General features: G+C 38.1%; 2 protein-coding genes across 4 annotated transcripts; both read right to left on the bottom strand.

Moving 5' to 3' along the window:
• Nucleotides 1-3,247: 3,247 nt before the first annotated feature.
• On the bottom strand, nt 3,248-4,057 carry LOC125774089 (uncharacterized). Its single transcript, XM_049444505.1, has one exon. The coding sequence runs from the start codon at nt 4,055-4,057 to the stop codon at nt 3,248-3,250; it is 810 nt and encodes a 269-aa protein (XP_049300462.1).
• A 2,050-nt stretch (nt 4,058-6,107) lies between these two features.
• On the bottom strand, nt 6,108-9,154 carry LOC125774091 (uncharacterized). 3 transcript variants are annotated; one of them, XM_049444507.1, is made up of 4 exons: nt 8,799-9,154; nt 7,850-8,300; nt 7,470-7,777; nt 6,108-7,373 (listed from the first exon to the last, which is right to left on the bottom strand). In XM_049444507.1, exons 1-4 carry the CDS (start codon nt 8,926-8,928, stop codon nt 6,187-6,189), a joined length of 2,076 nt encoding a protein of 691 aa, XP_049300464.1. In that variant the 5' UTR covers nt 8,929-9,154; the 3' UTR covers nt 6,108-6,186. The 3 variants fall into 3 exon arrangements, with proteins under 3 accessions (XP_049300464.1, XP_049300465.1, XP_049300466.1); XM_049444508.1 differs by having other exon boundaries at nt 7,470-7,730; XM_049444509.1 differs by having other exon boundaries at nt 7,272-7,373; nt 7,470-7,730.
• Between the last annotated feature and the right edge of the window lie 7,530 nt (nt 9,155-16,684).

Here is a 16,684-nt window from a genome sequence, read left to right as displayed (position 1 = left end):
TGTGTACCCAGTGTCTGTGTGTGGGGTGGTATTGTATGTGAACTCATAGAATTTTATCCAGTTATCCCAATCGTCCCCATGCTCGTTAGTGAAAGATCTCAAGAATTCATTCAAAGTCCTGTGGTTTCGCTCTAGGCCGCCTATGGTTTGAGGATGGTATGCCGTCGCAAATGTCTGTTTGATGCCCAATATTTCCGTTAGTTTTTTAAACACCTCATTATTATACTCTAATCCTTGGTCTGATCTGATTTCTATGAACTTTCCATAAGTTAGTATCAAATTTTCGACTAACGCCTTTGCTACTGTGTTCGCTTCCTTGTTTTGTGTTGGTATTAATACCACATATTTTGTTAGGTCACATTGTATGGTGATAGCGTATCTGTTGTTCTTTGGCGTTTTTGGAAGGGGTCCTACTGTGTCGATTGAGACGGTATCGAATGGCCGAGTAGGTGTCGTTGTGATAACGGATTTCTCTTTAGTGTGCCTCGTTGCTTTGTTCACTTTACATGTTTCACAATCATTGACAAATTTTTTTATTTCATCCTTCATGTTCTTCCATTTAAACTTTTCTCGTATTTTGAGGTATAAGCGGTATTGACCGACATGTCCTCCCGAAGGCGACATGTGATAGTTTTCTAAAATATTTTGAATTTCCTCCCTTTTTGAAATCCAGCTGGGTGGGTTGAATGCAACTATCTCGAACCCGGAAATGGCCATATTTGCGATTTCCTTTAGGGTCTGTATCGAGTAATATTGAAACAAAATGTCTTCTGTAGAAATAGCTATCCTATTGCGATTGTACTTCTTTGCTAGCTGCGACAATTGTAGAAGAGCAGCCTCGAGTGCCTGACTTCCATTTTGATTAAGTATGATCTTAATATTGCCCAACTCCTTGTTATAATTATTATTGAAGAGCGCTATTTTAATGGTATTCATATTTACTTCGGATCGCACTTTCAACAGTTTATTTACCTCGTTTGGGTTTTCTGTTAACCACAGCGTGGGTTCTGATATATGTTCTTGTACCTTCTGTTCCGGTTGTCGCCCTTCCTTAAGTGATTTTGACATTGATCTGGTGGTAGCTAACAATACTGCATTTTCTCTGATGGCGTTTGCACTTTCTTGCATTGACTTAAGTTGTTGGGAATCAGTGACTATTCTTGACAATGCATCTGCCCCTGTGTTCATTTTTCCTTGCACGAATTCGACCTCGAAATCAAACTCCTCCAGGTCTAGTCTCATTCGTGTTAGCTTTGATGTAGGGTTTTTCATGTTGAACAGATAAACCAGTGGCCTATGATCTGTTCGAACCCTGAACTTTTTTCCAAAAATGTATGGTTTGAAATAATTCACAGCCCAGTGAATGGCTGCTAGCTCTTTTTCAATGGTCGGTTTCGATTTTTCCCCTTTTGTAAAGGTTCTACTGGCATATGCAATCGGAAGATCATTACCGTTAGTAATTTGAGAAAGGATGGCTCCGCATGCTATATCTGATGCGTCCGTGGTTAATATAAATTCTTTTTCGAAATCTGGATATTGTAATATAGTAGGTTCTTCCTAAGGGTGTCAAAAGCATATTGACATTCGGTAGACCAGTTAAATGTAGCTCCTTTTTTTAATAGACTATTCAGCGGTTTTGCTACTTCAGCAAAGTTGCGAACAAACTTGCGGTAGTAGTTACAGAAGGCTACGAATCTTCTGACTTCATCCACATTTTGTGGCACAGGGTAGTTTTTAATTGTGTCGAACTTAGTCTCGTCCGGATATATACCCTTATCGGTAATCTTGTGACCCAAATAGGTGACACTATTTTGGAAAAATTTGCATTTTTCCGGATTGAGCTTCAGGTTGTACTGTCGCAGTCTATCAAACACTTTTATTAAATTCTGAAGATGGTGTTTAACTGTACAGCCTGTTATGATGATGTCATCTATGTAAACAAATGCGCTATCTGGCGTCAGTCCCGCCATCGCTATAGTTATCATGCGTTGAAAGCTATTTGGGCTAATATTTAAGCCAAAGGGTAACCTCTTGTATTGAAAGTGTCCCGCAGAGGTTGAAAATGCTGTATACTTTCTCGATTCTTTATCCAGCGGTATTTGATGGAACCCGGACATGAGATCTAGAGTTGTAAAGTATTTCGCTCTACCCAGTTGGTCTAGTATTGCATCAATTCGCGGCAGTGGAAATTTATCAGGCATTATTTTTTTATTTAACTGTCGGTAATCTACTACGAGTCTCCATTTTTTTCCTTCTCCCGATTTTTTTGGCACCAATAATATGGGGGAGTTATAGGATGAAACAGAGTGTTCGATTATATCGTCTTTTAACATTTTATCAACCTGGGTTTTTATTTCTTCAGCCTGTGCATGTATTTGTTTGTAGTTTGGAATGTAACATGGTGTATTATCTTTCAACTGTATCGACTGTGTATAAAAATTGTTTGTGGTAATTTGATCTTCATTTATGCAAAATATATCCGTATATTTTAATATAAGGTTTTCTAGGTCGTTTTTAATATATTGTGGAACATTTGATGTATCTATAGTATTAATTATAGTTTTGAGCCTAGAAGTTGAGGAGACAGAAGAAGGGGGAGATTGCGTCTTTACGTTATAGTTTTTTACTAGATCAATTTGGGGTCTGAATGATCTTTTACTGATAAACACATTATTTTCAGTAGTATTTATAAACTTAACGTATTGATTTTCCTTTGATATGATAGAATTTCCACAAAATACTCCTGGCCTGATTTCCTCAGCTAGCACAATAGATTCTTCGTTTATATTTGGTAAATTAACCTTTTGTATGACCTCACTTCTTATTGGCAGCACGAAGCCGTCATTATGTTTGTCCTCCATAGGATGGCAGACAGTTGAGCCATTGTGATTGAAGATTAATAACCAGTGCTCGTAATCAATTATGCACCTATAGTTAGCGAAAAAATCTCTTCCCAGTATACCGTCTGCGCCGATATCTATCTCTTTTGGTATAACATGAAATTGGTGTTTAATGTATGCGTCACCAAAATTCATGGTAGTATGCGTAGTGGCTAGCGTATCAATTGAGTGTGTAGTAATACCTTTTAAATTAATCTTGTTCTGGGAGTGTATCGGGTGGTTAGGTTTAATTTTGTTTATTTTAAACAAGGATACATCTGCTCCGGTATCTACTATGAGTTCGCTAAAATCATTATATGCCATTTCTAATTTTATTTTAATGTAATTATTAGCGTTCAAATTAACTGCTAAGATTGGCAGTCTGTAGGCTGCTGGCTTTCTTCTAAAAAATTATATTCTTCTGTGTTTTGTGCAGAATAAACTCTATTATTTTTTCTGTTTGTGTTTCCGAAAAATTGTCTGTTGGATTGATTAGAGAAATTATTCCGTTGATATCTATTGGGTGTTTGCCTATATCCGTTACTATTGCCTCTATACTGTTGTCTGTGGTTGTAAGTATTACTTGTGTATCTACTTGGGTTTCTATTTGTGTTGTAATTGTTTCCTCTAAACGAGAGGACTTGTGTTGAACTGTGGATTCTCTCACTTTCTAGCACTTTTTCTGTTGCATCTAATATGGAAGAATACTGCCCTGCTTGTAATATTATTTTTGTTTCGGCATGCTTTACTTTTTCAATTAGTGTTTCAACACCTCGCTTAATTGCCATATCATTCGCGACTTTTTCGGGAATACTTTGTTTTAGATACATTATTTTTAGTTTCGTGCTAAGTGTTTCTACTTCCTTACACAAGCACTTGGTATCTGTATAGCGGATTGATTTTAATTCTCCTATTAGTTTGTCCGGATTTATTCTTTCTTGGCACCGTTCTTTTACATCGTTAATAAGGGTTTCAAAGTCGGTAATGTTTGGGGCTAGCCCAAATTGTGCTTTTCCTGTCAATCGTGTTTTGAGGAACTCTACTAATATCTGTTTAGTATCTTTTGGGTAAAGCTTTTTTAATAAGTTTGCCGAACCCAAAAAATTTTCAAGGCTGTCGGGATTGCCGTCATACAGTTGCACCAGTGTCGCAGCAGTCTTTATATCGAAATCTTCCATTTTGTGAGGTTTCCAACGATTTAGCACAATACTAACTTTAGCTAATGTTTTAAGTTTAAAGTGAACTCTGTTTTGTAACTGGAAGTTAATATATGAAAGAATGTTATTGTAGTAGCTGTTGGCAGATTTATTTATGGCTTCAATTTCTTCTGCCGCATCTGTATCTTTTAACCGGGATGCTAGGTGTTTAATTTTCACATACGAGTCATATGCGGAAATATTGTCCCAGGTAACAATTCACCACAAAACTCACCAAAAAATTAGCTTAGATTCAGCGTTCTAAGGCATTGGTGAGATAGGTGAAAAAGGAAATGGTGAATATAAGCAACGGTTAACGGCAGGTCGGATAACAACAAAAAATACCTTAGAAATGTCAAGATATCTTGAAAAAAACCAACATGGCTGCCAATAAAATTTGTTGTACATGGTTGTACCGTATTTTAAGCAGTTTCAAAAAAAAGCAGCCATAGTGTTTTTCAGTGTTTTTTTTATTTCGCATGTTGTTGTTTACTTCCACTGCTACTTTGGTGCTAGACGCTCGCTCTCTTGATTTGTGCTCGCTCTCGACATTCGGTTCTTTTTTTTCGTTGTTTCTTCGGCTGTGCTGTCTATCTGTAAGGATAAAGAGAAGGTTAGTAATTAGAAATTTGAACCTTACCGGCGTTGCGTAAGTGGCGTCGTCAACTGTATCGGCTGTGTAGATCACTTGCTGGCCTGCATGCTATTAGTGCATAAAATGATACGCGGTTGTATTTCTATTTTAGGAATGGATTCGCAACGTTCGTCGACGTCTTCAACCAAACCGACTAAGACAGATGAGACTACCGCACGAGCGTTCCAGCTGCCCATTGCATCCCAACCCCAACCATGTTCCTCCGTTTCTCCTTCCAATCCAGTTCTTCCAACCCTACCCGTGGCTTCTGCTAAAACCCAACCACCCAAAACACCCAAATTACGTGTCTCTTTTCCCTCTTCTTCATCCGGTTCATTGAATCAAAAAAAACCTCTCCCCGTCCACCCATACCTGAAAAATCGTCTTCCCGTTGCACCCAAATCAGTAAACATTCAAAATCCTGCCTCAAATCCACTACCAACCAAAAAACCTCTTCCTGTCCCACCTCTTCCAAATCCCAAAATCCAAATGTGTCCCACATGTTCCCAACCTACCTCATCCACGTTACCTTCGTCTTCCTCTGCATTGGAGTCTGAGAGAATAACTGCTATGATGTCGGATATGTCGTCTAAAATAGACTACATGTACAATGTAATGTACAACAAATATGCAGTACAGCGGAAAGTATCAATTGAGAAGATCGCGGACGCGGATGGACTGGTTGCTTTTAACGTTAAGCTGCAATCCGACAGCATGTTCATGATTGACATTATTCAACAAATTTTATATGTTGTGCAAAATTTTCGTGACATAGAAAGCAGGTTAGAAGCGGCTTTAGATGTATTGTTGAACCGCGATGTGCTGAAAGCATTTAGCTGGACAGGACGAAGCGTTTCGGGAAGGAAACTAGAATTTCAAAATCTTTCTGCAGTTCTACGCTTGTTCCGATTTTTAGGCTGCAATGAAACCCTCGAGGCTACGGACGAATTAGTGAAACAATTTTTTATGAAAAAATTACACAATGTTATATCATCGTGCGAAACCAAAAAAAGAAGAATGTCGAATTGATAGTATAAGATTAATAAAATACCACAATACTTGAACTTGAATACCTAAAAGCATATGGTTTTGGTTGTAATATTGAGGAAAACATGATACAAACATAATACAAAAGCAAACATTTTTATTATACATATAGAATCTTTAATCTACTTAATTATACAATTGTTCAAGTGGCCCCTTCCGTATCTGTTTGTAACAATTGCATAATCCTTCATCACTGTAATTGTCAGGAATATGCAATAGTTACAATCCAGCTAGCACCACGTGGAGGTTGGGATAGGAGTTCAAAGATGCGTTTAACGCATCTAAGCATTTGCTAGCCAGCTGAAAAGAAATTGTAGAAAGCTAAAAAGTATAGAATATTATAATAAGTTGCGTTTTTGGATAGCACAATTAGAACGATTTACCAATAGAGTGGGAAATCTGAAAATAAGAACAAAACCTTGAATCTAACCTAGTCTGCTAAAGTATGTAGTAATGGACTGAAATGATAACTTATTCCTTCATCTACCGAAACTGCTGCTAGCTTACACATCACCCTATCAACATTGATTTTAGCTACCTCATTCGATAAATCATCTAATCTACCATCAAAATTAAATATTATGTCTGAATTACATGGACGTGTGAAACTTAAACTCTTCTTCTGTAGTATATGACCTTCTATGTAAACATTTTCTGAATCTTGTGTCGCAGTATAATACCTAATTATTTCTTTGTCCTTTGTCAAAAACCATCCATTCCTATTGCCCTGTCTTAACAAAAAATCCTTTCTAATGTGCAAAATTACTTCCCCTGACTTAATTTTCAAATGCGGATAAACCTTAAGCTCTTGACTGACTGCAACTTCTACTTCCCTAAGTTCGGTTAGCCGGCAAACCACCTGTTCTAGCGTTCTAGGCCCTGTTCTAACTAGACGTTTGATGAACTGCAATTTATTCTCATACGGATATGATGAAATTGTTGGAAGAGGACCGAACATACTAACATCTGCATGGACGTGCAAAAGATTATGTACATTACTCGTTAAAAGACCTCTACTATAAACAGAACTAAAATCGGCAACATATTTTTGTAGTAATTGTCCAGCGTATTCCCAGTAAATTTCAAAATATTGGTTGGAAAGCAAAGTTTGTGCAACATAAAAAAGTTTAAAATGTTCGTAATCGGAGTCATGAATTCTACCTCGAAGCAAAGGAATGCCAATATGATTTAAAAATGAACGGAATTCGGTCCCCTTCCAAAATTTTACATACTGCAACGACCTAACTCCTCGATGTATCTCTGAAGGAAGCTGAATTTTTACTAAGACCCTATTCATTTCCTCCTGTTCTGATGCTGTTAATGCCGTAAATCTTTTTAATGATCCTGTGTATCCCTTTAAAAGTTTCTTCATAACTCCTAGATGATGTAAATGTAGTTCATCTGCTACTAAAACCTGCTTAATAATATCTATTCCTCTTATATCTAATAACGGTGTCAGTCGTTTCTGATGCCCTATTATATACTTCCCCTGTCGAAATTCCGCGTCTGTTCGATCTGCTGCAACACCTTCATACACAGTTGTCCGTGCAACGTGATCGAATCGTCCTACTATTTCACACTTTGTACAACCACAAGTAGCGTTGTGAGAGGTAACTCCTAAAAAACGGGAAAATGGTGTGTGAATCGTATTATATAAATCAGCACTTTAGCGGTTGTACATTTAATCTTTGTTATCATACAATATTAATTTACCTTTTATAAAGGATCGTGCCGGGGAATCTGCTATGAACGCTCTAAAACAGACACCGAAGGATTTCGTGTTAATAATTATTCCTTCTTCCAGTATCTGGTTCAATTCCGTTACAAGTGGGCGCAGATAATGTTCCACATTATCCGGTTTAGATAAACCGCAAAAAACTCCAACCACCAATATCGGAGCTTCCGGGACGTTATGAAGCTGCATCAAAATAGGCCATAGCTGTGTTGGCCCGCTGTTATATAACGGCAAACCATCTGTGAACAGATTTATTGATATAACGTCAACAGCAGGGGTCATATTTCTAAAATTAAAATCAACAAAAACGTTATTGAAACAAAATCTAATATAAATATTGCAACGAAATCAAACTTACGGAAAACAATATTGTATCGCGTTTTGAATTCCTTGGTACCACAGTTGCCCGCCAGCTACACTTGAAATTTCATTCCCAACGCCTATCGGAGTCTTCAAAAAAGTCCTGGAATCTATAGGCAGATGTATATCCGTAGTTTCACGAACTAAAACGAGAAGATCATTTAAAGCAGAATGAGTAATCTTATGTGATAATGCCCAAACTCTCAATCGCTTGGAAAACAAATGAAGAGCTTGGTTGATTTCGTCTTCAACAACAAGGTCCGGATCATTTTCATCCTCTTCATCGCTCTCCGTTATGATGTAGTCCGAAATATCGCTATCCTCATCATCATCCAAAATTAGCACTTCCTGCTCCTCTGCTATTGGCAAATCTCCGATGGATGATAGATCTTCCAAGGATGATGAATCTTGGATCGATTGTTCCGCCACAGGATGAACATCTTCCGGATCTACAAATATATAAAACAGGTGTCATACAACTAGGAATAAACAATCATAAATTCAATTTGATTAGTCGATTAGGCGATTGTCCACTGGTACTTTCGTTTTTAGTTTGCTTTAGGATTATAGTTTGTAGTATTCATAAAGGGTGTAAGTTTCACGGCACTCGCGATTTGATGCGTCAGTCCGTTGCGCCTAGCGCTTACACGTAGTAATCCTTCGAAGGAACAAATTAGTCACGGTTAAAAGAAAAAACGGACACGAAACTTGTGCGCAACCGCTGCTCACGTAGCTCCGGACGGAAGACAGCACCGTAACATCGACAAAGACGCATTTTGGATTGTCGTTTTTTCACTAATTTCACGCACTTCCACACATACGTTAATGCTATCACCATTTCAATTCACTAACGTTCCGAATCTCGTTCAACTTTTTAGTTGTTTTAGTTTAGTTTTAGTATAGTTTTTAGTTTAGTTTTAGTTTAGTGTTTTATTAATTTCGCTTACCTTGTGTTTCCCTGCTCGTGCTTGGGACGGGTTGATTTTCGGCCTGTAACAGCTTATCAATCTTTGCTATCTTTGCCAAAGATCGCTTCCTGAACAGGCCACTCTTTTTTCCACGCTTAATCGGATCCATTTATTCAAAAATCACAAGCAAATACAACTTTCGATTGCGTCAGTAATATGTTTAAGCTTGTCTTGAAGAAATACCGGCCGATTTGTTGACAGTTTTTATTTAACCACTTCTTCTTCGTTGCTTCTTCCGAACCTACCACAGCTTTGACAAGCGTTTCCTTTGGCTTGCAATTTCACCATTTCACCACAGGTGAATTTGCTTGAAAAATAATTCACCATTGTTATCAGGGGTACTGTTCAATCAGACATTTGCGGAACTTTTTACCACCTGGCTTTAATTTTTCCTCAATTTCTTGTAATCTTTTTATGTACTGACGTATTTTAGACAGCATTTATGCGAGCATGTGGAATGACGGTATAACTTTTATGAGCATTTTTCAGTGTTGTGAGAGTGAGTGATTGTAGTATTGTATGGAGTGTAGTGAGAGGCAATATGAATGTGCTTAATTACGTATGTATGTGTATATATTCCCGAGTGACATTGAACAGCGGAAAAAAATAATTGACCAATTACAAAATATTACCTATTTTTCGGAAAATTTATAATAGATATTTGCTAAACTACTTTGTTCAAGCCTAATTGATCTACGATTTTTTTTTTTTTTTTTTTTACTCACGCATGGGGAATTATCGCACACTATCGTTTGTTCCGCTATCTTCGTTCGATGTTGTTACTGCTGCCCGTCGTAGGTTACTCTCAGTTGATCACTCATTCCTTCCTGGTGATACTGCCGCCCGTCGTAGATTGTAGATCTCTCAGTCGATCACTCATTCCTTCACGTTCGTAAGGATCTTCCGGATAGCTCGCTGTGATGTCATTGCCCGTACTGTTCTCATCGTCAATGTTCTGCGTTAGTCACTCTTCGGTTATCCACTACTGTCGTAAAGTTTTGCTCACATTTTCGGTTTCCTGCTCGTCACACAATCTCGTTCACTCTTTCGGCTTATTTTTCACTCGTTCAACGTATTCTTCACTCACTCGTTCACATATCGTTTTACTCGTTCAGCGTATTCTTCACTCTTTGTGCTTAAGGTTGCTTACGGTCATACTTTGCACTTGTAACGTTGATCACTGACACTCTCTCGCTCTCGCTATCGTCGTTGATGGGATCCTTAATGATCCTGCCTGTTTAGTCCTACGACACTTTTTCTCACCGTTGGGGGATCAATTTGAGCGATCGGTTGCCCGTACGTTCATCGGTCGTTGCACTTATATCGTTAGCGTAGTTCCTCCGAATTTGTGGTGGTAGCTTTACGGTTAATAGTTACTATTCTTGTTGCAACTTACACACTGTACCGTTACTATTTTGAATGATTTTTTTTTTTGTAGTTCGCGTCGTCATGTACATTACATGATCACGGTCGCCATGTGATATGTTTTAAATGTAACTATTTACGACCACAAAATAACACTGGAGGTTGACGTGATATACTTTAAAAACTAAACTTTTATTACAACGCTTCGCGATCGGGCAGAGTTTCCTCGTATTTCGTTCGAACCTTTTTTTTGTCGTTCTTTGCCACCGACACCCTATTTATATCCAATTCCCTTATGTAAAATAGTCTAGCCTACTTATGTAATAATTATGATTCTACCTAAGCCTATAAGTCTATCCCTATCGTATTTACTCGCTATCCTATTCTATCCTACCAGTACTGCTCATTAGCCAATCGTGGCGTCCCTGTTCCTGCCCTATTCTTTCCTAGTCGTTTTCTTACTATAACTTATTTTTATATTTGCTTACTATAAACTTATATTTATATTGCGACTTCGCATTGCCTATGCGTAGGCGTCACACTTCCAGTTTCCACCAACTTTGACCAAAAACATCTACTTTGACCGAAATCATTATCTTTGGTTGCAAACTTCCAGTTTCCACCAACTTTGACCAAAAACATCTACTTTGACCGAAATCATCAACTTTAGTCGCATACCTCGAGTTTCCACCAACTTTGACCAAAAACATCAACTTTAGTCGCAAACCTCGAGTTTCCACCAACTTTGACCAAAAACATCAACTTTGACCGAAATCATCATCTTTGGTTGCAAACTTCCAGTTTCCACCAACTTTGACCAAAAACATCAACTTTGACCGAAACCATCATCTTTGGTTGCAAACTTCCAGTTTCCACCAACTTTGACCAAAAACATCTACTTTGACCGAAATCATCAACTTTAGTCGCAAACCTCGAGTTTTCACCAACTTTGACCAAAAACATGAACTTTGACCGAAACCATCATCTTTGGTTGCAAAATTCCAGTTTCCACCAACTTTGACCAAAAACATCTACTTTGACCGAAATCATCATCTTTGGTTGCAAACTTCCAGTTTCCACCAACTTTGACCAAAAACATCTACTTTGACCGAAATCATCATCTTTGGTTGCAAACTTCCAGTTTCCACCAACTTTGACCAAAAACATCTACTTTGACCGAAATCATCATCTTTGGTTGCAAACTTCCAGTTTCCACCAACTTTGACCAAAAACATCAACTTTGACCGAAAACATCATCTTTGGTCGCAAACCTCAAGTTTCCACCAACTTTGACAAAAAACATCAACTTTGACCAAAAACATCATCTTTGGTTGCAAACTTCCAGTTTCCACCAACTTTGACAAAAAACAGCAACTTTGACCGAAAACATCATCTTTGATCGCAAACTTCCAGTTTCCACCAACTTTGACCAAAAACATCTACTTTGACCGAAATCATCATCTTTGGTTGCAAACTTCCAGTTTCCACCAACTTTGACCGAAAACATCTACTTTGACCGAAAACATCATCTTTGGTCGCAAACTTCCAGTTTCCACCAACTTTGACCAAAAACATCTACTTTGACCGAAATCATCATCTTTGGTTGCAAACTTCCAGTTTCCACCAACTTTGACCAAAAACATCTACTTTGACCGAAATCATCAACTTTGGTTGCAAACTTCCAGTTTCCACCAACTTTGACCAAAAACATCTACTTTGACCGAAATCATCATCTTTGGTTGCAAACTTACAGTTTCCACCAACTTTGACCAAAAACATCTACTTTGACCGAAATCATCATCTTTGGTTGCAAACTTCCAGTTTCCACCAACTTTGACCAAAAACATTAACTTTAGCCGCAAACCTCGAGTTTCCACCAACTTAGACCAAAAACATCAACTTTAGTCGCAAACCTCGAGTTTCCACCAACTTTGACCAAAAACATCTACTTTGACCGAAATCATCATCGTTGGTTGCAAACTTCCAGTTTCCACCAACTTTGACCAAAAACATCTACTTTGACCGAAATCATCATCTTTGGTTGCAAACTTCCAGTTTCCACCAACTTTGACCAAAAACATCTACTTTGACCGAAATCATCAACTTTGACCGAAATCATCAACTTTGGTTGCAAACCTCGAGTTTCCACCAACTTTGACCAAAAACATCAACTTTAGTCGCAAACCTCGAGTTTCCACCAACTTTGACCAAAAACATCAACTTTAGTCGCAAACCTCGAGTTTCCACCAACTTTGACCAAAAACATCAACTTTAGTCGCAAACCTCGAGTTTCCACCAACTTTGACCAAAAACATCAACTTTGACCGAAATCATCATCTTTGGTTGCAAACTTCCAGTTTCCACCAACTTTGACCAAAAACATCTACTTTGACCGAAATCATCATCTTTGGTTGCAAACTTCCAGTTTCCACCAACTTTGACCAAAAACATCTACTTTGACCGAAATCATCAACTTTAGTCGCATACCTCGAGTTTCCACCAACTTTGACCAAAAACATCTACTTTAGTCGCAAACCTCGAGTTTCCACCAGCTTTGACCAAAAACATCTACTTTGACCGAAATCATCATCTTTGGTTGCAAACTTCCAGTTTCCACCAACTTTGACCAAAAACATCAACTTTGACCGAAATCATCATCTTTGGTTGCAAACTTCCAGTTTCCACCAACTTAGACCAAAAACATCTACTTTGACCGAAATCATCAACTTTAGTCGCAAACCTCGAGTTTCCACCAACTTTGACCAAAAACATCAACTTTGACCGAAATCATCATCTTTGGTTGCAAACTTCCAGTTTCCACCAACTTTGACCAAAAACATCTACTTTGACCGAAATCATCATCTTTGGTTGCAAACTTCCAGTTTCCACCAACTTTGACCAAAAACATCTACTTTGACCGAAATCATCATCTTTGGTTTCAAACTTCCAGTTTCCACCAACTTTGACCAAAAACATCTACTTTGACCGAAATCATCATCTTTGGTTGCAAACTTCCAGTTTCCACCAACTTTGACCAAAAACATCAACTTTGACCGAAATCATCAACTTTGACCGAAATCATCAACTTTTTTTGCAAACCTCGAGTTTCCACCAACTTTGACCAAAAACATCAACTTTAGTCGCAAACCTCGAGTTTCCACCAACTTTGACCAAAAACATCAACTTTAGTCGCAAACCTCGAGTTTCCACCTACTTTGACCAAAAACATCAACTTTATTCGCAAACCTCGAGTTTCCACCAACTATGACCAAAAACATCAACTTTGACCGAAATCAACATCTTTGGTTGCAAACTTCCAGTTTCCACCAACTTTGACCAAAAACATCTACTTTGACCGAAATCATCATCTTTGGTTGCAAACTTCCAGTTTCCACCAACTTTGACCAAAAACATCTACTTTGACCGAAATCATCATCTTTGGTTGCAAACTTCCAGTTTCCACCAACTTTGACCAAAAACATCAACTTTGACCGAAATCATCATCTTTGGTTGCAAACTTCCAGTTTCCATCAACTTTGACCAAAAACATCTACTTTGACCGAAAACATCAACTTAAGTCGCAAACCTCGAGTTTCCACCAACTTTGACCAAAAACATCAACTTTGACCGAAATCATCATCTTTGGTTGCAAACTTCCAGTTTCCAAAAACTTTGACCAAAAACATCTACTTTGACCGAAATCATCATCTTTGGTTGCAAACTTCCAGTTACCACCAACTTTGACCAAAAACATCTACTTTGACCGAAATCATCGTCTTTGGTTGCAAACTTCCAGTTTCCACCAACTTTGACCAAAAACATCAACTTTGACCGAAATCATCATCTTTGGTTGCAAACTTCCAGTTTCCAAAAACTTTGACCAAAAACATCAACTTTGACCGAAATCATCATCTTTGGTTGCAAACTTCCAGTTTCCAAAAACTTTGACCAAAAACATCTACTTTGACCGAAATCATCATCTTTGGTTGCAAACTTCCAGTTTCCACCAACTTTGACCAAAAACATCTACTTTGACCGAAATCATCGTCTTTGGTTGCAAACTTCCAGTTTCCACCAACTTTGACCAAAAACATCAACTTTGACCGAAATCATCATCTTTGGTTGCAAACTTCCAGTTTCCACCAACTTTTAACAAAAACATCAACTTTGACCAAAACCATCATCTTTGGTTGCAAACTTCCAGTTTCCACCAACTTAGACCAAAAACATCTACTTTGACCGAAATCATCAACTTTAGTCGCAAACCTCGAGTTTCCACCAACTTTGACCAAAAACATCTACTTTGACCGAAATCAACAACTTTGACCGAAATCATCAACTTTGGTTGCAAACCTCGAGTTTCCACCAACTTTGACCAAAAACATCAACTTTAGTCGCAAACCTCGAGTTTCCACCAACTTTGACCAAAAACATCTACTTTGACCGAAATCATCATCTTTGGTTGCAAACTTCCAGTTTCCACCAACTTTGACCAAAAACATCAACTTTGACCGAAATCATCATCTTTGGTTGCAAACTTCCAGTTTCCAAAAACTTTGACCAAAAACATCAACTTTGACCGAAATCATCATCTTTGGTTGCAAACTTCCAGTTTCCAAAAACTTTGACCAAAAACATCAACTTTGACCGAAATCATCATCTTTGGTTGCAAACTTCCAGTTTCCAAAAACTTTGACCAAAAACATCTACTTTGACCGAAATCATCATCTTTGGTTGCAAACTTCCAGTTTCCACCAACTTTGACCAAAAACATCTACTTTGACCGAAATCATCATCTTTGGTTGCAAACTTACAGTTTCCACCAACTTTGACCAAAAACATCAACTTTGACCGAAATCATCATCTTTGAATGCAAACTTCCAGTTTCCACCAACTTTGACCAAAAACATCTACTTTGACCGAAATCATCATCTTTGGTTGCAAACTTACAGTTTCCACCAACTTTGACCAAAAACATCAACTTTGACCGAAAACATCAACTTTAGTCGCAAACCTCGAGTTTCCACCAACTTTGACCAAAAACATCTACTTTGACCAAAAACATCAACTTTAGTCGCAAACCTCGAGTTTCCACCAACTTTGACCAAAAACATCAACTTTGACCGAAATCATCATCTTTGGTTGCAAACTTCCAGTTTCCACCAACTTTGACCAAAAACATCTACTTTGACCGAAATCATCAACTTTAGTCGCATACTTCGAGTTTCCACCAACTTTGACCAAAAACATCAACTTTAGTCGCAAACCTCGAGTTTCCACCAGCTTTGACCAAAAACATCTACTTTGACCGAAATCATCATCTTTGGTTGCAAACTTCCAGTTTCCACCAACTTTTAACAAAAACATCAACTTTGACCGAAACCATCATCTTTGGTTGCAAACTTCCAGTTTCCACCAACTTAGACCAAAAACATCTACTTTGACCGAAATCATCAACTTTAGTCGCAAACCTCGAGTTTCCACCAACTTTGACCAAAAACATCTACTTTGACCGAAATCAACAACTTTGACCGAAATCATCAACTTTGGTTGCAAACCTCGAGTTTCCACCAACTTTGACCGAAATCATCATCTTTGGTTGCAAACTTCCAGTTTCCACCAACTTTGACCAAAAACATCTACTTTGACCGAAATCATCATCTTTGGTTGCAAACTTCCAGTTTCCACCAACTTTGACCAAAAACATCTACTTTGACCGAAATCAACAACTTTGACCGAAATCATCAACTTTGGTTGCAAACCTCGAGTTTCCACCAACTTTGACCAAAAACATCAACTTTAGTCGCAAACCTCGAGTTTCCACCAACTTTGACCAAAAACATCTACTTTGACCGAAATCATCATCTTTGGTTGCAAACTTCCAGTTTCCACCAACTTTGACCAAAAACATCAACTTTAGTCGCAAACCTCGAGTTTCTACCAACTTAGACCAAAAACATCAACTTTAGTCGCAAACTTCGAGTTTCCACCAACTTTGACCAAAAACATCTACTTTGACCGAAATCATCATCTTTGGTTGCAAACTTCCAGTTTCCACCAACTTAGACCAAAAACATCTATTTTGACCGAAATCATCACCTTTAGTCGCAAACCTCGAGTTTCCACCAACTTTGACCAAAAACATCAACTTTGACCGAAATCATCATCTTTGGTTGCAAACTTCCAGTTTCCACCAACTTTGACCAAAAACATCTACTTTGACCGAAATCATCATCTTTGGTTGCAAACTTCCAGTTTCCACCAACTTTGACCAAAAACATCTACTTTGACCGAAATCATCATCTTTGGTTTCAAACTTTCAGTTTCCACCAACTTTGACCAAAAACATCTACTTTGACCGAAATCATCATCTTTGGTTGCAAACTTCCAGTTTCCACCAACTTTGACCAAAAACATCAACTTTGACCGAAATCATCAACTTTGACCGAAATCATCAACTTTGGTTGCAAACCTCGAGTTTCCACCAACTTTGACCAAAA

Source organism: Anopheles funestus, assembly GCF_943734845.2.
Source record: "Anopheles funestus chromosome X unlocalized genomic scaffold, idAnoFuneDA-416_04 X_unloc_8, whole genome shotgun sequence".
NCBI classification, from domain to species: Eukaryota; Metazoa; Arthropoda; class Insecta; order Diptera; family Culicidae; genus Anopheles; species Anopheles funestus.
The sequence above is the reverse complement of the archived record's forward strand: the minus strand, read 5'-3'. Positions and strand labels throughout refer to the sequence as shown.